This window comes from Danio aesculapii, chromosome 3 (assembly GCF_903798145.1).
Source record: "Danio aesculapii chromosome 3, fDanAes4.1, whole genome shotgun sequence".
Lineage (NCBI taxonomy): Eukaryota > Metazoa > Chordata > Actinopteri > Cypriniformes > Danionidae > Danio > Danio aesculapii.
In genome coordinates this window covers 6,752,642-6,776,666 of record NC_079437.1, presented here as the reverse complement: position 1 = coordinate 6,776,666, position 24,025 = coordinate 6,752,642, and the positions used below count along the sequence as shown (strand labels likewise).

General features: G+C 38.5%; 1 protein-coding gene across 1 annotated transcript in view; it reads right to left on the bottom strand.

The window, feature by feature from the left end:
* Positions 1-24,025, bottom strand: part of LOC130216927 (uncharacterized) — an 80,285-nt gene that overhangs the window by 45,673 nt on the left and 10,587 nt on the right. The window contains exon 2 of the mRNA XM_056448866.1: positions 14,694-15,065. Within this exon, the coding sequence (XP_056304841.1) occupies positions 14,694-15,065 (372 nt within the window). The remainder of the gene's footprint in view (positions 1-14,693; positions 15,066-24,025) is intronic.

The window sequence follows — 24,025 nt, the reverse complement described above, 5'->3', positions numbered from 1 at the left end:
AGTTATTAACTCTACACCTACCCCAACCATTACAGTTTTTAACTCTACACCTACCCCAACCATCAGTTATTAACTCTACACCTACCCCAACCATTACAGTTATTAACTCTACACCTACCCCAACCATTACAGTTATTAACTCTACACCTACCCCAATCATCACAGTTATTAACGCTACACCTACCCCAACCATTACAGTTATTAACTCTACACCTACCCCAACCATCAGTTATTAACTCTACACCTACCCCAACCATTACAGTTATTAACTCTACACCTACCCCAATCATCACAGTTATTAACGCTACACCTACCCCAACCATTACAGTTATTAACTCTACACCTACCCCAACCATCAGTTATTAACTCTACACCTACCCCAACCATTACAGTTATTAACTCTACACCTACCCCAACCATTACAGTTATTAACTCTACACCTACCCCAATCATCACAGTTATTAACGCTACACCTACCCCAACCATTACAGTTATTAACGCTACACCTACCCCAACCATTACAGTTATTAACGCTACACCTACCCCAACCATTACAGTTATTAACTCTACACCTACCCCAACCATTACAGTTTTTAACTCTACACCTACCCCAACCATCAGTTATTAACTCTACACCTACCCCAACCATTACAGTTATTAACTCTACACCTACCCCAACCATTACAGTTATTAACTCTACACCTACCCCAACCATCACAGTTATTAACGCTACACCTACCCCAACCATTACAGTTATTAACTCTACACCTACCCCAACCATCACAGTTATTAACGCTACACCTACCCCAACCATTACAGTTATTAACTCTACACCTACCTCAACCATCACAGTTATTAACTCTACACCTACCTCAACCATCAGAGTTATTAACTCTACACCCACCCCAACCATCAGTTATTAACTCTACACCTACCCCAACCATTACAGTTATTAACGCTACACCTACCCCAACCATCACAGTTATTAACTCTACACCTACCCCAACTATCACAGTTATTAACGCTACACCTACCCCAACTATCACAGTTATTAACGCTACACCTACCCCAACCATCACAGTTATTAATGCTACACCTACCCCAACCATTACAGTTATTAACTCTACACCTACCCCAACCATCACAGTTATTAATGCTACAACTACCCCAACCATTACAGTTATTAACTCTACACCTACCCCAACCATCACAGTTATTAACGCTACACCTACCCCAACCATCACAGTTATTAATGCTACACCTACCCCAACCATTACAGTTATTAACGCTACACCTACCCCAACCATTACAGTTATTAACGCTACACCTACCCCAACCATTACAGTTATTAACGCTACACCTACCCCAACCATTACAGTTATTAACGCTACACCTACCCCAACCATCACAGTTATTAACGCTACACCTACCCCAACCATCACAGTTATTAATGCTACACCTACCCCAACCATTACAGTTATTAACGCTACACCTACCCCAACCATTACAGTTATTAACGCTACACCTACCCCAACCATTACAGTTATTAACGCTACACCTACCCCAACCATTACAGTTATTAACGCTACACCTACCCCAACCATCACAGTTATTAATGCTACACCTACCCCAACCATTACAGTTATTAACGCTACACCTACCCCAACCATCACAGTTATTAATGCTACACCTACCCCAACCATTACAGTTATTAACTCTACACCTACCTCAACCATCAGTTATTAACTCTACACCTACCTCAACCATCAGTTATTAACTCTACACCTACCCCAACCATCGGTTATTAACTCTACACCTACCCCAATCATCGGTTATTAACTCTACACCTACCTCAACCATCAGTTATTAACTCTACACCTACCCCAACCATCGGTTATTAACTCTACACCTACCCCAACCATTACAGTTATTAACTCTACACCTACCCCAACCATCAGTTATTAACTCTACACCTACCTCAACCATCAGTTATTAACTCTACACCTACCCCAACCATCGGTTATTAACTCTACACCTACCCCAACCATTACAGTTATTAACTCTACACCTACCCCAACCATCAGTTATTAACTCTACACCTACCTCAACCATCAGTTATTAACTCTACACCCACCCCAATCATCAGTTATTAACTCTACACCTACCCCAATCATCAGTTAACTCTACACCTACCCCAACCATTACAGTTATTAACTCTACACCTACCCCAACCATTACAGTTATTAACTCTACACCTACCCCAATCATCACAGTTATTAACGCTACACCTACCCCAACCATTACAGTTATTAACGCTACACCTACCCCAACCATTACAGTTATTAACGCTACACCTACCCCAACCATTACAGTTATTAACTCTACACCTACCCCAACCATTACAGTTTTTAACTCTACACCTACCCCAACCATCAGTTATTAACTCTACACCTACCCCAACCATTACAGTTATTAACTCTACACCTACCCCAACCATTACAGTTATTAACTCTACACCTACCCCAATCATCACAGTTATTAACGCTACACCTACCCCAACCATTACAGTTATTAACTCTACACCTACCCCAACCATCACAGTTATTAACGCTACACCTACCCCAACCATTACAGTTATTAACTCTACACCTACCTCAACCATCACAGTTATTAACTCTACACCTACCTCAACCATCAGAGTTATTAACTCTACACCCACCCCAACCATCAGTTATTAACTCTACACCTACCCCAACCATTACAGTTATTAACGCTACACCTACCCCAACCATCACAGTTATTAACTCTACACCTACCCCAACCATCACAGTTATTAACGCTACACCTACCCCAACCATCACAGTTATTAACGCTACACCTACCCCAACCATTACAGTTATTAACTCTACACCTACCCCAACCATCACAGTTATTAACGCTACACCTACCCCAACCATTACAGTTATTAACTCTACACCTACCCCAACCATCACAGTTATTAACGCTACACCTACCCCAACCATCACAGTTATTAATGCTACACCTACCCCAACCATTACAGTTATTAACGCTACACCTACCCCAACCATTACAGTTATTAACGCTACACCTACCCCAACCATTACAGTTATTAACGCTACACCTACCCCAACCATTACAGTTATTAACGCTACACCTACCCCAACCATCACAGTTATTAACGCTACACCTACCCCAACCATCACAGTTATTAATGCTACACCTACCCCAACCATTACAGTTATTAACTCTACACCTACCTCAACCATCAGTTATTAACTCTACACCTACCTCAACCATCAGTTATTAACTCTACACCTACCCCAACCATCGGTTATTAACTCTACACCTACCCCAATCATCGGTTATTAACTCTACACCTACCTCAACCATCAGTTATTAACTCTACACCTACCCCAATCATCAGTTATTAACTCTACAACCTACCTCAACCATCAGTTATTAACTCTACACCTACCCCAATCATCAGTTATTAACTCTACACCTACCTCAACCATCAGTTATTAACTCTACACCTACCCCAACCATCAGTTATTAACTCTACACCTACCCCAACCATTACAGTTATTAACGCTACACCTACCCCAACCATCACAGTTATTAATGCTACACCTACCCCAACCATTACAGTTATTAACTCTACACCTACCCCAACCATTACAGTTATTAACTCTACACCTACCCCAACCATCAGTTATTAACTCTACACCTACCTCAACCATCAGTTATTAACTCTACACCTACCCCAACCATCGGTTATTAACTCTACACCTACCCCAATCATCGGTTATTAACTCTACAACCTACCTCAACCATCGGTTATTAACTCTACACCTACCTCAACCATCAGTTATTAACTCTACACCTACCCCAACCATCACAGTTATTAACGCTACACCTACCCCAACCATCACAGTTATTAATGCTACACCTACCCCAACCATCACAGTTATTAATGCTACACCTACCCCAACCATCACAGTTATTAACGCTACACCTACCCCAACCATTACAGTTATTAACTCTACACCTACCCCAACCATCACAGTTATTAACGCTACACCTACCCCAACCATTACAGTTATTAACGCTACACCTACCCCAACCATCACAGTTATTAACGCTACACCTACCCCAACCATTACAGTTATTAACTCTACACCTACCCCAACCATTACAGTTATTAACTCTACACCTACCCCAACCATCAGTTATTAACTCTACACCTACCTCAACCATCAGTTATTAACTCTACACCTACCCCAACCATCGGTTATTAACGCTACACCTACCCCAACTATCACAGTTATTAACGCTGCACCTACCCCAACCATCACAGTTAATAATGCTACACCTACCCCAACCATTACAGTTATTAACTCTACACCTACCCCAACCATCACAGTTATTAACGCTACACCTACCCCAACCATCACAGTTATTAATGCTACACCTACCCCAACCATTACAGTTATTAACGCTACACCTACCCCAACCATTACAGTTATTAACGCTACACCTACCCCAACCATTACAGTTATTAACGCTACACCTACCCCAACCATTACAGTTATTAACGCTACACCTACCCCAACCATCACAGTTATTAATGCTACACCTACCCCAACCATTACAGTTATTAACGCTACACCTACCCCAACCATCACAGTTATTAATGCTACACCTACCCCAACCATTACAGTTATTAACTCTACACCTACCCCAACCATCAGTTATTAACTCTACACCTACCTCAACCATCAGTTATTAACTCTACACCTACCCCAACCATCGGTTATTAACTCTACACCTACCCCAATCATCAGTTATTAACTCTACAACCTACCTCAACCATCAGTTATTAACTCTACACCTACCTCAACCATCAGAGTTATTAACTCTACACCCACCCCAACCATCAGTTATTAACTCTACACCTACCCCAACCATTACAGTTATTAACGCTACACCTACCCCAACCATCACAATTATTAATGCTACACCTACCCCAACCATTACAGTTATTAACGGTACACCTACCCCAACCATTACAGTTATTAACGCTACACCTACCCCAACCATCACAGTTATTAATGCTACACCTACCCCAACCATTACAGTTATTAACGCTACACCTACCCCAACCATCACAGTTATTAATGCTACACCTACCCCAACCATTACAGTTATTAACTCTACACCTACCCCAACCATTACAGTTATTAACTCTACACCTACCCCAACCATCAGTTATTAACTCTACACCTACCTCAACCATCAGTTATTAACTCTACACCTACCCCCAACCATCGGTTATTAACTCTACACCTACCCCAATCATCAGTTATTAACTCTACAACCTACCTCAACCATCAGTTATTAACTCTACACCTACCTCAACCATCAGTTATTAACTCTACACCTACCCCAACCATTACAGTTATTAACGCTACACCTACCCCAACCATCACAGTTATTAATGCTACACCTACCCCAACCATTACAGTTATTAACTCTACACCTACCCCAACCATCACAGTTATTAATGCTACACCTACCCCAACCATTACAGTTATTAACTCTACACCTACCCCAACCATTACAGTTTTTAACTCTACACCTACCCCAACCATCAGTTATTAACTCTACACCTACCCCAACCATTACAGTTATTAACTCTACACCTACCCCAACCATTACAGTTATTAACTCTACACCTACCCCAATCATCACAGTTATTAACGCTACACCTACCCCAACCATTACAGTTATTAACGCTACACCTACCCCAACCATTACAGTTATTAACGCTACACCTACCCCAACCATTACAGTTATTAACGCTACACCTACCCCAACCATTAGTTATTAACTCTACACCTACCCCAACCATTACAGTTTTTAACTCTACACCTACCCCAACCATCAGTTATTAACTCTACACCTACCCCAACCATTACAGTTATTAACTCTACACCTACCCCAACCATTACAGTTATTAACTCTACACCTACCCCAATCATCACAGTTATTAACGCTACACCTACCCCAACCATTACAGTTATTAACTCTACACCTACCCCAACCATCACAGTTATTAACGCTACACCTACCCCAACCATTACAGTTATTAACTCTACACCTACCTCAACCATCACAGTTATTAACTCTACACCCACCCCAACCATCAGTTATTAACTCTACACCTACCCCAACCATTACAGTTATTAACGCTACACCTACCCCAACCATCACAGTTATTAACTCTACACCTACCCCAACTATCACAGTTATTAACGCTACACCTACCCCAACTATCACAGTTATTAACGCTACACCTACCCCCAACCATCACAGTTATTAATGCTACACCTACCCCAACCATTACAGTTATTAACTCTACACCTACCCCAACCATCACAGTTATTAATGCTACACCTACCCCAACCATTACAGTTATTAACTCTACACCTACCCCAACCATCACAGTTATTAACGCTACACCTACCCCAACCATCACAGTTATTAATGCTACACCTACCCCAACCATTACAGTTATTAATGCTACACCTACCCCAACCATTACAGTTATTAACTCTACACCTACCCCAACCATCAGTTATTAACTCTACACCTACCTCAACCATCAGTTATTAACTCTACACCTACCCCAACCATCGGTTATTAACTCTACACCTACCCCAATCATCAGTTATTAACTCTACAACCTACCTCAACCATCAGTTATTAACTCTACACCTACCTCAACCATCAGAGTTATTAACTCTACACCCACCCCAACCATCAGTTATTAACTCTACACCTACCCCAACCATTACAGTTATTAACGCTACACCTACCCCAACCATCACAATTATTAATGCTACACCTACCCCAACCATTACAGTTATTAACGGTACACCTACCCCAACCATTACAGTTATTAACGCTACACCTACCCCAACCATCACAGTTATTAATGCTACACCTACCCCAACCATTACAGTTATTAACGCTACACCTACCCCAACCATCACAGTTATTAATGCTACACCTACCCCAACCATTACAGTTATTAACTCTACACCTACCCCAACCATTACAGTTATTAACTCTACACCTACCCCAACCATCAGTTATTAACTCTACACCTACCTCAACCATCAGTTATTAACTCTACACCTACCCCAACCATCGGTTATTAACTCTACACCTACCCCAATCATCAGTTATTAACTCTACAACCTACCTCAACCATCAGTTATTAACTCTACACCTACCTCAACCATCAGTTATTAACTCTACACCTACCCCAACCATTACAGTTATTAACGCTACACCTACCCCAACCATCACAGTTATTAATGCTACACCTACCCCAACCATTACAGTTATTAACTCTACACCTACCCCAACCATCACAGTTATTAATGCTACACCTACCCCAACCATTACAGTTATTAACTCTACACCTACCCCAACCATTACAGTTTTTAACTCTACACCTACCCCAACCATCAGTTATTAACTCTACACCTACCCCAACCATTACAGTTATTAACTCTACACCTACCCCAACCATTACAGTTATTAACTCTACACCTACCCCAATCATCACAGTTATTAACGCTACACCTACCCCAACCATTACAGTTATTAACGCTACACCTACCCCAACCATTACAGTTATTAACACTACACCTACCCCAACCATTACAGTTATTAACGCTACACCTACCCCAACCATTAGTTATTAACTCTACACCTACCCCAACCATTACAGTTTTTAACTCTACACCTACCCCAACCATCAGTTATTAACTCTACACCTACCCCAACCATTACAGTTATTAACTCTACACCTACCCCAACCATTACAGTTATTAACTCTACACCTACCCCAATCATCACAGTTATTAACGCTACACCTACCCCAACCATTACAGTTATTAACTCTACACCTACCCCAACCATCACAGTTATTAACGCTACACCTACCCCAACCATTACAGTTATTAACTCTACACCTACCTCAACCATCACAGTTATTAACTCTACACCCACCCCAACCATCAGTTATTAACTCTACACCTACCCCAACCATTACAGTTATTAACGCTACACCTACCCCAACCATCACAGTTATTAACTCTACACCTACCCCAACTATCACAGTTATTAACGCTACACCTACCCCAACTATCACAGTTATTAACGCTACACCTACCCCAACCATCACAGTTATTAATGCTACACCTACCCCAACCATTACAGTTATTAACTCTACACCTACCCCAACCATCACAGTTATTAATGCTACACCTACCCCAACCATTACAGTTATTAACTCTACACCTACCCCAACCATCACAGTTATTAACGCTACACCTACCCCAACCATCACAGTTATTAATGCTACACCTACCCCCAACCATTACAGTTATTAACGCTACACCTACCCCAACCATTACAGTTATTAACGCTACACCTACCCCAACCATTACAGTTATTAACGCTACACCTACCCCAACCATCACAGTTATTAACGCTACACCTACCCCAACCATTACAGTTATTAACGCTACACCTACCCCAACCATCACAGTTATTAATGCTACACCTACCCCAACCATTACAGTTATTAACTCTACACCTACCCCAACCATCAGTTATTAACTCTACACCTACCTCAACCATCAGTTATTAACTCTACACCTACCCCAACCATCGGTTATTAACTCTACACTTACCCCAATCATCAGTTATTAACTCTACACCTACCTCAACCATCAGTTATTAACTCTACACCTACCCCAACCATCGGTTATTAACTCTACACCTACCCCAACCATTACAGTTATTAACTCTACACCTACCCCAACCATCAGTTATTAACTCTACACCTACCTCAACCATCAGTTATTAACTCTACACCTACCCCAACCATCGGTTATTAACTCTACACCTACCCCAATCATCAGTTATTAACTCTACAACCTACCTCAACCATCAGTTATTAACTCTACACCTACCCCAATCATCAGTTATTAACTCTACACCTACCTCAACCATCGGTTATTAACTCTACACCTACCCCAATCATCAGTTATTAACTCTACACCTACCTCAACCATCAGAGTTATTAACTCTACACCCACCCCAACCATCAGTTATTAACTCTACACCTACCTCAACCATCAGAGTTATTAACTCTACACCCACCCCAACCATCAGTTATTAACTCTACACCTACCCCAACCATTACAGTTATTAACGCTACACCTACCCCAACCATCACAATTATTAATGCTACACCTACCCCAACCATTACAGTTATTAACGCTACACCTACCCCAACCATTACAGTTATTAACGCTACACCTACCCCAACCATTACAGTTATTAACGCTACACCTACCCCAACCATCACAGTTATTATTGCTACACCTACCCCAACCATTACAGTTATTAACGCTACACCTACCCCAACCATCACAGTTATTAATGCTACACCTACCCCAACCATTACAGTTATTAACTCTACACCTACCCCAACCATTACAGTTATTAACTCTACACCTACCCCAACCATCAGTTATTAACTCTACACCTACCTCAACCATCAGTTATTAACTCTACACCTACCCCAACCATCGGTTATTAACTCTACACCTACCCCAATCATCAGTTATTAACTCTACAACCTACCTCAACCATCAGTTATTAACTCTACACCTACCCCAACCATCACAGTTATTAATGCTACACCTACCCCAACCAATACAGTTATTAACTCTACACCTACCCCAACCATCACAGTTATTAATGCTACACCTACCCCAACCATTACAGTTATTAACTCTACACCTACCCCAACCATTACAGTTTTTAACTCTACACCTACCCCAACCATCAGTTATTAACTCTACACCTACCCCAACCATTACAGTTATTAACTCTACACCTACCCCAACCATTACAGTTATTAACTCTACACCTACCCCAATCATCGCAGTTATTAACGCTACACCTACCCCAACCATTACAGTTATTAACGCTACACCTACCCCAACCATTACAGTTATTAACGCTACACCTACCCCAACCATTACAGTTATTAACTCTACACCTACCCCAACCATTACAGTTTTTAACTCTACACCTACCCCAACCATCAGTTATTAACTCTACACCTACCCCAATCATCACAGTTATTAACGCTACACCTACCCCAACCATTACAGTTATTAACTCTACACCTACCCCAACCATCACAGTTATTAACGCTACACCTACCCCAACCATTACAGTTATTAACTCTACACCTACCTCAACCATCACAGTTATTAACTCTACACCTACCCCAACCATTACAGTTATTAACTCTACACCTACCCCAACCATTACAGTTATTAACGCTACACCTACCCCAACCATTACAGTTATTAACTCTACACCTACCCCAACTATCACAGTTATTAACGCTACACCTACCCCAACTATCACAGTTATTAACGCTACACCTACCCCAACCATCACAGTTATTAATGCTACACCTACCCCAACCATCAGTTATTAACTCTACACCTACCCCAACCATCACAGTTATTAATGCTACACCTACCCCAACCATTACAGTTATTAACTCTACACCTACCCCAACCATCACAGTTATTAACGCTACACCTACCCCAACCATCACAGTTATTAATGCTACACCTACCCCAACCATTACAGTTATTAACGCTACACCTACCCCAACCATTACAGTTATTAACGCTACACCTACCCCAACCATTACAGTTATTAACGCTACACCTACCCCAACCATTACAGTTATTAACGCTACACCTACCCCAACCATCACAGTTATTAACGCTACACCTACCCCAACCATTACAGTTATTAACGCTACACCTACCCCAACTATCACAGTTATTAATGCTACACCTACCCCAACCATTACAGTTATTAACTCTACACCTACCCCAACCATCAGTTATTAACTCTACACCTACCTCAACCATCAGTTATTAAACTCTACACCTACCCCAACCATCGGTTATTAACTCTACACCTACCCCAATCATCAGTTATTAACTCTACACCTACCTCAACCATCAGTTATTAACTCTACACCTACCCCAACCATCGGTTATTAACTCTACAACCTACCCCAACCATTACAGTTATTAACTCTACACCTACCCCAACCATCAGTTATTAACTCTACACCTACCTCAACCATCAGTTATTAACTCTACACCTACCCCAACCATCGGTTATTAACTCTACACCTACCCCAATCATCAGTTATTAACTCTACACCTACCTCAACCATCAGTTATTAACTCTACACCTACCCCAACCATTACAGTTATTAACACTACACCTACCCCAACCATTACAGTTATTAACGCTACACCTACCCCAACCATCACAGTTATTAATGCTACACCTACCCCAACCATTACAGTTATTAACTCTACACCTACCCCAACCATTACAGTTATTAACTCTACACCTACCCCAACCATTACAGTTATTAATGCTACACCTACCCCAACCATTACAGTTATTAACTCTACACCTACCCCAACCATCGGTTATTAACTCTACACCTACCCCAATCATCGGTTATTAACTCTACAACCTACCTCAACCATCAGTTATTAACTCTACACCTACCTCAACCATCAGTTATTAACTCTACACCTACCCCAACCATTACAGTTATTAACGCTACACCTACCCCAACCATCACAGTTATTAATGCTACACCTACCCCAACCATCACAGTTATTAATGCTACACCTACCCCAACCATTACAGTTATTAACTCTACACCTACCCCAACCATCACAGTTATTAATGCTACACCTACCCCAACCATTACAGTTATTAACGCTACACCTACCCCAACCATCACAGTTATTAATGCTACACCTACCCCAACCATTACAGTTATTAACTCTACACCTACCCCAACCATTACAGTTATTAACTCTACACCTACCCCAACCATTACAGTTATTAACTCTACACCCACCCCAACCATCACAGTTATTAACGCTACACCTACCCCAACCATTACAGTTATTAACGCTACACCTACCCCAACCATCACAGTTATTAACGCTACACCTACCCCAACCATTACAGTTATTAACGCTACACCTACCCCAACTATCACAGTTATTAATGCTACACCTACCCCAACCATTACAGTTATTAACTCTACACCTACCCCAACCATCAGTTATTAACTCTACACCTACCTCAACCATCAGTTATTAACTCTACACCTACCCCAACCATCGGTTATTAACTCTACAACCTACCCCAATCATCAGTTATTAACTCTACACCTACCTCAACCATCAGTTATTAACTCTACACCTACCCCCAACCATCGGTTATTAACTCTACACCTACCCCAACCATTACAGTTATTAACTCTACACCTACCCCAACCATCAGTTATTAACTCTACACCTACCTCAACCATCAGTTATTAACTCTACACCTACCCCAACCATCGGTTATTAACTCTACACCTACCCCAATCATCAGTTATTAACTCTACACCTACCTCAACCATCAGTTATTAACTCTACACCTACCCCAACCATTACAGTTATTAACACTACACCTACCCCAACCATTACAGTTATTAACGCTACACCTACCCCAACCATCACAGTTATTAATGCTACACCTACCCCAACCATTACAGTTATTAACTCTACACCTACCCCAACCATTACAGTTATTAACTCTACACCTACCCCAACCATTACAGTTATTAATGCTACACCTACCCCAACCATTACAGTTATTAACTCTACACCTACCCCAACCATCGGTTATTAACTCTACACCTACCCCAATCATCGGTTATTAACTCTACAACCTACCTCAACCATCAGTTATTAACTCTACACCTACCTCAACCATCAGTTATTAACTCTACACCTACCCCAACCATTACAGTTATTAACGCTACACCTACCCCAACCATCACAGTTATTAATGCTACACCTACCCCAACCATCACAGTTATTAATGCTACACCTACCCCAACCATTACAGTTATTAACTCTACACCTACCCCAACCATCACAGTTATTAATGCTACACCTACCCCAACCATTACAGTTATTAACGCTACACCTACCCCAACCATCACAGTTATTAATGCTACACCTACCCCAACCATTACAGTTATTAACTCTACACCTACCCCAACCATTACAGTTATTAACTCTACACCTACCCCAACCATTACAGTTATTAACTCTACACCTACCCCAACCATCAGTTATTAACTCTACACCTACCTCAACCATCAGTTATTAACTCTACACCTACCCCAACCATCGGTTATTAACTCTACACCTACCCCAATCATCGGTTATTAACTCTACAACCTACCTCAACCATCAGTTATTAACTCTACACCTACCTCAACCATCAGTTATTAACTCTACACCTACCCCAACCATTACAGTTATTAACGCTACACCTACCCCAACCATCACAGTTATTAATGCTACACCTACCCCAACCATCACAGTTATTAATGCTACACCTACCCCAACCATCACAGTTATTAATGCTACACCTACCCCAACCATTACAGTTATTAACTCTACACCTACCCCAACCATCACAGTTATTAATGCTACACCTACCCCAACCATTACAGTTATTAACTCTACACCTACCCCAACCATTAGTTTTTAACTCTACACCTACCCCAACCATCAGTTATTAACTCTACACCTACCCCAACCATTACAGTTATTAACTCTACACCTACCCCAACCATTACAGTTTCTAACTCTACACCTACCCCAATCATCACAGTTATTAACGCTACACCTACCCCAACCATTACAATTATTAATGCTACACCTACCCCAACCATCACAGTTATTAATGCTACACCTACCCCAACCATTACAGTTATTAACGCTACACCTACCCCAACCATTACAGTTATTAACGCTACACCTACCCCAACCATTACAGTTATTAACGCTACACCTACCCCAACCATGCACAGTTATTAACTTTAAATGGTGGTACCAATTCTAAGTACTATATCTTGCATTCCAGACACAAAGATGCATTGTTTGTGAATAGCTGCTAGTTGCTGCACTGCTGTGGTCTTTTCTGCATAACTCCAGTGATTGGTACATATGGATTGACATCATGGGGGTGCATGAACCTAACTGTGACCCCTGTACCATGACAGCTCATACAGATATATGTACAGTTAAACCCCTATTGACTAATATGTTAATTAATAGCATTTAATTTCTGTGTAAAATAACATGTCCATGTTAATTAACCTAAAACAAGTCTCCTTATGAAGCTAGTTTGTAATTGTACAGTAGAAGACTTACGCTCAGATTTCCAAGGATGTTTTTCTTCTTTCAACTCTTTTGGTCTGACTGAATCCACAAAATTGTCATCTGCATCCACAGATGAAACCTGTTGGGTCTCTTTAAAACTGCAAATGATTATTTCATCAATTTTTTGTAGAAGTTGAGATTGTGTGTTCTGAAGCTGCAGACATCCTCCTCCACATTCTGTGGATATTTCCTGAATAAACTCATTTTCTTGAGCAGATCTCAGTCCAGCATCACCTGGCTCATCATCAGTAGTCAGGATCATTGTGCGCTTCATTGCCTGCTCACCAAAGCAGTTCAACACTGAAGGTAATCGATCTCTCTGCTCCTTACTGAAATCCCTGTGCTGCAGCACCAGTATGATCACATGAGGTTCTGGAGAAGACAGTGCTAATGTTTTCTGTGATATTGTGAGTAGTTTGAGTTCTGGGTTGAGCAGGTGAGATGTGCTGATGACTGTGATGTTTCTGCCCTCTACTCTTTCACTGAACTCTTCTTCACCAGATGAGGGTGCTTGCCTTCCAAATGCTTCTTTATTTAAGATTAAGTTTCCAACTCTGTTGTTTTCTGCAATACTCGTCCCCAGCAGGACAATCCGCAGATCACTCACTGAAACACAGATAACATACGACAGTTTTTGAGAACACATGCTGTAATGTTTAGTGTTGAAGTTTTTTTTTCACATACATTGCAACTTGTATATACATTAAACTACAAACTGTTTATAAATGTACTTACTGTTGGGACGTTTACCAGGGGGACTTTGTGCCCTCTTGTTTGCTATAATGTATTAAACAAATAGTCAGTTGATAAAGAAACATGGACAAATTCACAAATAAATGCACAGCTAAGCATGTAGGATCTTTTAATGTATAAGACTTATTTTTCAGTATTAGGGGTGTAACAGTGCATGTATTTATCCAAGTTGGTATGGTACGTAATTTCTGTTTTACCGAACCCATACCAAAACATGACCCCAAAACTGAGGTAAGTACAGAACCATGACTCCAGTGTACCATTATACCCCTAGTATTTATAAAAGTTACCGTATAACATGTACAAGGGGAAAGGCTGGTTACACTAAAAAAGTAATTGAATTCCATTACTGGCATACTTGGGGTTTAGAGAGAACTTCAGCCACAAAGCAGAAACTAACCATCACTTTCATCAATGAACACTAGGGGTGTCAAAAATATTATTTCTTCGGTGCACCGCAATGCAGATGGGGACAATTTGATATCGGTTCAGTAATAATCATAACCCGCGCTTATTAGGTACTGATGTCATTTATCTCCTATGCGCAATGTCGCAGTAGAATACTATGGCGAAGGAGGCGAGGGCGAGTAAATAAACGCTCCTACTACCTAAAAGGTAGATAATTATGCACAGTTCAACTGCTTGTGAGTCTGCTGGAAAGTCTTTCATTGACACTGAAGAAGGCACAGCACATGAGCCGCTATTTCACTACAAGGGAGAAAATCTGCAAAACTCAATCTCTGCCTCTCTCTCTCTCACTTTGGACATTCGTAAGGTAACTTTTCCTCTCCTCATACTTGTGGATCCAGACATGAGCGTGACAGAGGTGCGAGTTTTCTTTACCGCGTCTATTATGGATTACCTGTGATAACTGCGTATTATGTGCATATAGACTGTAAGCTGTTCTTTCCGCGTTACTTATCGGTCAGCATTTTCATTTTTAAAGCCAATCACAGAGCCAGGGGCGTTGCTAGGGTCAAAATGGATAAGGGGCTTAGCCCCAAAGAAATTTTTCTTCAGTTTTCCTCAAAATAGGTTGATGTGGGTATTGTAGCACTTTAAATGCATGTAATGCCTGTTTCATTCATACTTGAGCAGAAATTTCATATATGCCTCAGGAAACTAGTAGATCATTCCAGGAAATCCCTAATATAGATGAAGGCATCCAGCTATTTCTGTGGTTGAATGAAAATAAGATCTGAATAAACATAAAATGGCTATAAAATAATAAGCTAGATACATGAACTCACTGTGATTTAACTATTGCAGAAACAGATGTGATTGGCCATATCATATCTAGACAAATATATCTAGATATCTGTATCATATCTAGAAAGCTAGTACAATTGACATTTTTCTGACTAATTTGCATGTATTTACATTAATACGATGCACATTTTATTGATTACAATTATTTTGTTTCACCAAAACTGCACACATTTTATACTGTGAAAACAAATATCAAGCTTCATCATGCAACATATTCCAAAAGGCAACGCAGTGGCGCAGGAGGTAGTGCTGTCGCCTCACAGCAAGAAGGTCGCTGGTTCGAGCCTCATCTGGGTCAGTTGGCGTTTCTGTGTGGAGTTTGCATGTTCTCCCTGCGTTCGTGTGGGTTTCCTCCGGGTGCTTTGGTTTCCCCCACAGTCCAAACACATGTGGTAAAGGTGAATTAGGTAGGCTAAATTGTCTGTAGTGTATGAGTGTGAATGAGTGTGTGTGGGTGTTTCCCAGAGATAGGTTGTGGCTGGAAGGGCATCCACTGCATGTAAAAAACATGCTGGATAAGTTGGCGGTTCATTCTGCTGTGTTGACCCCTGAATAATAAAGGGACTAAGCCGAAAAAGAAAATGAATGAATGAATATTCCAATAGATCAGGGGTTTTTGACAATACAAAATATGTATTGTACAAAGATGGTATTGTACCCCCCCCTTTATTCGAAACGCCACTGTGTTGAGCGGGTGAAGACAATGACCAATCATAGGAGTATAAGAACTCGGTTGATAGCGCTCAAAAAGCAAGCGGGATAGTTTATTTGCTATTGCTATTTCTGTGCATGTATTTGCACAGTTTTGTCTAAAAAACATTCAGAAAGAGTGTTTTCTTTGAGCAGATCAAATTAAAGGTACAGTTCATATATCTTACTCCTTGTATTAAAGGACAAAATTGTATTACAAATAATATATAAATATTAATATATTTATAGATTTTACTAAAATAAATTATTGTGTTGTGAAGAGAAAATCGAATTATGTATGGAAAGCATCCGTCAATGTACCGAGATATCGAATTGAACTGAATCGATGGCATGATAATCGTAACCAAACCAAACCGTGAGACCAGTGTAGATTCACACCCCTAATGAACATGTCTCTTTCTTTGAGCATGATCAGGAAAGCAGCAACACCTGTCATGAATAAAGTGATGCATCTTTTCAATTGGTAAAAACATGCAGACTCATGGATATTTAGGAGACACTGACATCCCAATTTACAATAATCACAATACTGATATTAAAAAATTAAAACCCAAAAGACCAAACATCACAAACTGATGAATTTTCTTCAACAATTAAGTTTAAACTCTGTCAATGTCATTATCTCCTAATGTAGCTGACGCTGATCGATCAGCTTGTATTTTGGTTGATTGTTAATTTTGTATTTCATTATTTTAATGTGTATTGGTTTATGTTTATTTTATAAATTTCCTTGTTTCCGGATGGATTGAGTCAGAGGTCACATGATCCTCCTTGATTAGTTTAACCTGCAAGAGTAGGTATAGACAGCATGGTGAGATTTCAAAGCAGACACGTGTTAAATGCTCCTGCTTATTCTACTGCTGGTTATCAGGCCAACACGGTAAAAAAAACAATGTTTGTATTGTATTTTGATGTCTTTTTGATTATGTTGTCTTTGCGTGAAACATTTGGGTTGTTTGTTTGTTTATCTTTTTTAGTTTTCACGGTGCTCAATAAATAAAATGGACATCATGGACATCAGTATTTGGGATGTGTGGACTGTTTGATAACCGGCGAGTAGCTATATTTATGATGTGCAACAAACGCATCTGTTAAAAATCTCAAAAATTTTAATAAATAAAAAAGTTAAAACTTCATCACACTTTACACAAATCTGCATTTAAATCCTTTTTGTTTGAAGGAAGTTGAAAGTGAAATAATTTGCTCATTTTGGATTGGCCCCCTTTGAATTAGCCTCTGAAATCAAAGGAGGTTGGTGGCATCATTAGCTATGTTTCCATCCACCTATTTTTGTACACATTTTGGATATGCACATAAAAAAACGGTTGATGGAAACGCCGTGATGCGCATAAATATTGAAAATGCACCTAATAAACACATGCGCATAACTGAGTAGGATAAACTTTTTATTCAATAAGAAAAGATGTGCATAAACTACGATGGAAACACTTTTGCCGCACAAATTCCAGTAGGCGCATTAAAAAAGGTCATGTGATTTAGTGATAAGAGATCATGTGATGATGAAAATGTGTGTGAATGGACAAACCAGCAGGCTGAGCCCACTGTAAAACATCTGAACTGTTGTTTTGGTCATTCTAAAACGCCTTACTGTTTAAGTATTCGTGTTATTATATTATTAATGACCTCCAGAATAAAGAGCGTCTGTGCTCCGCGTCTGACACCTTCAAATGCCACCGCGCGTTCACTGTGTGTCAGGATTGCCTTCTAAGGCACGAGTCATTTATTAAATGAAGAAAAGATTGATGCAGCTTCTCCTACCACAGTAAATTCAGTTTTACTCTTGATATTTGGCGCCAGTTAATCAGGAAGTGACGATTTTGTTCTCTTTGACTCGTTGGATGGAAACGCTGCGTTATTCTCACATCTTTAATGCGATAATCCAGTTTTGCACATAAAGTTCATTCGCATTTTTGGATGGAAACATAGCTACTGTTGGATGAGATTTTAAAGTGTTTTTTCCAAAACACTTTGTAAAGCTGCTTGTTCAGTCACTTAATAATAAATAAATACTGTAATACATTGATAGTTTATCCAATGAGTACATTTGGTTACTTTGTTTATTTGTTTATTATGGTTAATTTTCTAAGCTACATTAGATGATAGCACTGTAAAAATAATTTTAATGACAGCAATTACCAGGTTAAATGTGGTAACTTTCTAAACTGTTTAAAGGACACATTCTGAAATGATACAAAAATGCTATTTGTTTTTACAATGCTATGTTATTAATTATTATTAATAACACGTTGTATTAACTTTAATTATTGTATTAGCTTTAATGAACAGATCGTCCTTACATTGCTTATGTAATTCACATACTGTATATTTTAAATACAAGTGCAAATGCAAGTATGTTATTTGGAAAGTGTACAACCTGAATAAACAGCTTAAAAAGATCAGAATGCTATTAAAGAAACGAAAATAACATCTGATCTTAAACAGAAGATAAAGTTTGCATTAACCATGTGAGTGTTTTTCGTTTGTTAAAAAAAACACACCTTATGGTTTTAGGCCTAGCCTACGTTACATCGCATACTTCCGCATTAACAAACTTCGGTAATAATGGTCGATCCTCCGTAAACCTTCGCTAATAAATCCCGCATGGTTTAATTCACGTTTATTTTCTAGGCAAAGTGTGTACTAGGTCATGAATCAGTAAAGCATCCGCTTATTGTAAACAGTTACTTACTGGGAGGATGCGCCATCTCTGCTTCCACACCTTCAGAATCGTAGAGAAAGCTTAAGAAAGCTTGACTGAGGTTTGCCCAATTAAAGAGAAGAATATGCGTTCAATAAGCAGCGTGTGATTGATTCAGCTCGTCACCTCAAGCCATCAGATAAAAACGTGCCTTGTAACCTATGCGTGAAACACAAAATCATATTAAATAAACAACAATGAAATTGCAGCACAACACATTAAAACGAGGGAAAAGAGTCGAGAAAAATATCCTAAAGTTACTTTCTATTCCAAAAAAAGCATACGAGATCAAACGGAGATAAAACATCATCACTAAAAATGTTAAAGCCATTTTGATTTGCCTCGTACCTACATTTTACGCCATTTTACCGCCACCTCCTTGATGTCTTCAATCCGAAAGTGAAAGAAGTCTGACTCTGAAACAAGTGGCCTGCGTCCTCTATTGGTTAGAGGAAAAATCACTATTTAAATCTTAGATGCTTACTAAGCTCCAACTATTTATTGAAACACAAGTATACTATAACTATACTAACTATACTGCGTACAGTGCTCAGCATATATGAGTACACCCCTCACAAATCTCTCTTTTAAATTCATATTTTTAATAGGAAGCTCTACAATATTATATTTGTGCATATATATTTAATTGGTCATCACTGAACCCAAATCTGGAGCTTATCTAACAAATAGTTTACAATAACAGTCCAAATAATTAGAAGCTCAAATTTATATGTTAGGGAAAAATATCATAAATATATAAATTATATATATATATATATATATATATATATATATATATATATATATATATATATATATATATATATATATATATATATATATATATATATATTATTATTATTATTATTATTATTATTATTAATAAAATTTGTGCAAAAATCAAGACACAATAAAAAAAAACCTGAAAACTTTTGTTGAAATTTTGCAGGTTGTAATGTATTTTTGCAATATTATGGTTGAATTTAAATGTTTTATTTTTCTATTTCTAAATATGTTTGGTGACTAAAATATTATTTTAATAAATATATCTGTTTAATAAATCATTTTTGTTTAAATGCACCAAAATACATTGCCTATATTCACTAAAAACTTGTCAAAATGGGCTGTACTCAATTATGCTGACCCCTGTATATATTAGTATATTTATTGGGTATCTTAAATTTGGAGGTGGCTGTTCAAAATTCAGCTTGTAAAAATATTTTTTGAAAACATTTTGTAAATTTGTATCCCACTGTTGATTCTGAAGCTCAAAGTAAATTGTATAAAATGCTTGGTTTACATTTTGTTCATCTAATTATTCACCGTATTCTGAATACGACAATCTTAATTAAGGTGCTTACATGAGTTGCTTTTATAATATTTCTTTTATGTTCCCATTTTATCAATGTTATGACAAAAACAAAAAATCCTTTTGTCTGCTCGATGCCATCAGACACTTTCTCCAGACATTTCAACACAGTTCATCTTTATGGTACCAGTTATGGGTGTTTTATGTTAATTTCACAATGCTACACGTAACTTATATAAACTTTTATTTTATTACTATAAGACCAAATATATGATGGTGTACAACTTATTGCTCAAAAGTCTTCTCTTGTTTGTGGTCAACATTGCTGTGTGTGCATCCACAGTTGGAAATACAGCAGATACTTTCTGTGACTTATATATAACTCTAGATTCTCTTAATCTGGTATGTTTGTAAATCAGGATGGATTAGGATCATCTAAAAATCTGTGTTTACATACACATTTTTATGTTTTTTTAATTTTTATTTTTTATTATTATGCAAAAAATGAGAATATACAATCACAGTATATTAAAAAGAAAATGGAAAGACAAAAAGAAATCTTTATTGTAAAAGGAAGCAACAACAAAAAACAAAAGAAAAACAAACAGAAGGGGCATATACATTACACATTAAAGAAAAAGACTTACAAATTTCAGTTGTTTTTAAAGCCTTTTTTGTAAAAGAGTTAGAAACTGTATCAAAGTAATATTTCAAAGTAATATTTCACTGTTTCAGCATAATACTGCATTTCAGTAAGCAAAATATAAAAAAAGGTTTTTGGTTTGAACATGTACATTTATGTATAGAAAATTTTGTTAATAAGATAAGAAGATTAAGAAAATATATTTTCTTTTTATTTAAAGTTTCTGTTTTATAATTGACAAAACCAAACAAAACATTTTCCCCTAGTAAGGAAAATTCTTTATCAACATTCTCAATTATAAAAAGAGAAAAATCTTTCCAAAGCAAACTAGAGTAACTGCATTGCCAAAACAAGTGAAGCACCCTGACAACATGAATAATTAATATCAATACCTTTTTTATATCTTACTAAAAGAGTACTGACTGGGTATGTACGGTGAAGAACTCTAAATGAAACTTCTTTTATCTTATTTGTAATTAAGTAGTTATTTGGGATGAGCCATATTTTACTCCAATCAATATCTGAGACAAAAGAATTCCAATAAAAAGGAATTTTATTGAGCTGCCCAGCATCCTCTATTAACAAACTTCAGCTAGTACAAAATGCAGCTGCCAGAGTTCTTACCAGGTCTAGAAAATTTGATCACATCACCCCAATTTTATCCTCCTTACACTGGCTGCCTGTTAAGTTTCGTATTGAATTTAAAATATTGCTTCTTACATATAAAGCTTTAAATAATCTAGCTCCTGTTTATCTAACCAATCTTCTGTCTTCGCTGAGGCCAGCTTCCAGCCTCCGCCACTGAGACTGCAGCTCTGCACAAGACGTTTGGCCAGCGGAGAAATTAAAATGGTCGTGCCCAACTGAGCCTGGTTTCTCTCAAGGTTTTTTTTCTTCACTTCCGCCTTTAGTGAAGTTTTTTTCCCTCTCCGCTGTCTCCACTGGCTTGCATGGTTCAGGATCTGTAGAGCTGTGCATCGTTGGATTTGCTCTTCAGTGTTTGGACTCTCAGTAGTGATTATTAAACCACACTGAACTGAACTCAACTGAACTGAACTTAAACACTACAAACTGAACTACACTGTTCCTATTTACTGTGACCTTCTATGTGAAGCTGCTTTGACACAATCTACATTGTATAAGCGCTATACAAATAAAGGGGAATTGAATTGAATTGAATAAAAAGTCACATTAGGAACTGATATAATTCCATTAAGAAATAAAGATCGCACTGATTTGTTTGAAGAGGTTGCAGAGAAACAACATTTTTCAACCATTGTAGTTAGGTTAGGTTAAGTTACTTTATTTACACCCGAAGTTAGATTTGGTTCGCAGTCAAGAGTCCTCATCTCACAACAGTGCCACACAAAGGAACTCACACATTAACAACAACAAATGAACATTAGGACATAAAACATAAACATAAAAACACTTATAAAGTGTGTACCCCTCTACCCCAAATAAATGTTTAAAACGATCTAAAATATACAGGTCACCGAAATACCTCTGCTTTAGTCTATGCCTTATTTAATTATCTAATGGCTGCTGGTATGAAACTATTTTTGTATCGTTACGTTCTACAGCTTAATACTAGAAACCTGCGACCAGAAGGAAGGAGCTGAAACTCTGAGTGTAGGGGATGAGCAGTGTCACTAAAATTGAATTTGTGATTCTCTTTAGCTGCCTGGTGTACACAGCCTCTAGATTAGCTAGTGACAATAATCTAATAACTCCAGATGGCATGGCATCAAATACAACAGCAAATTCTTTAGGGGGGATGGGAATATTGAATTGGTTAAAAAATTCTTTATAATTTATTGAATTTAATAAATTTGAGTTAAATAATTGACTAACAAGCAGAATATTTGATTCAAACCAGCGTTGAAAGAAAAGAGATTTGTTTTTGTGTACAATATTTTGGTTATTTCAATTTAAATATTTGTGAGGAGAGAGGTTGTGCTTGTATAATAGTGACCAGGCAAGAAGAAATCGCTTATGAAATTGAGATGATTTAGATGGTATTTTCTCAACATTATAGTTACAGAGTAATAAATTAAGCCCCCCAAATTTAGATATGATATTGCTGTTTCGCTGGTGTTTCTGATGACGTCACAGCGCGTCCTCCTACAGGCGAATAGCGGCAGTGTTTGCTCCAAAAGTGA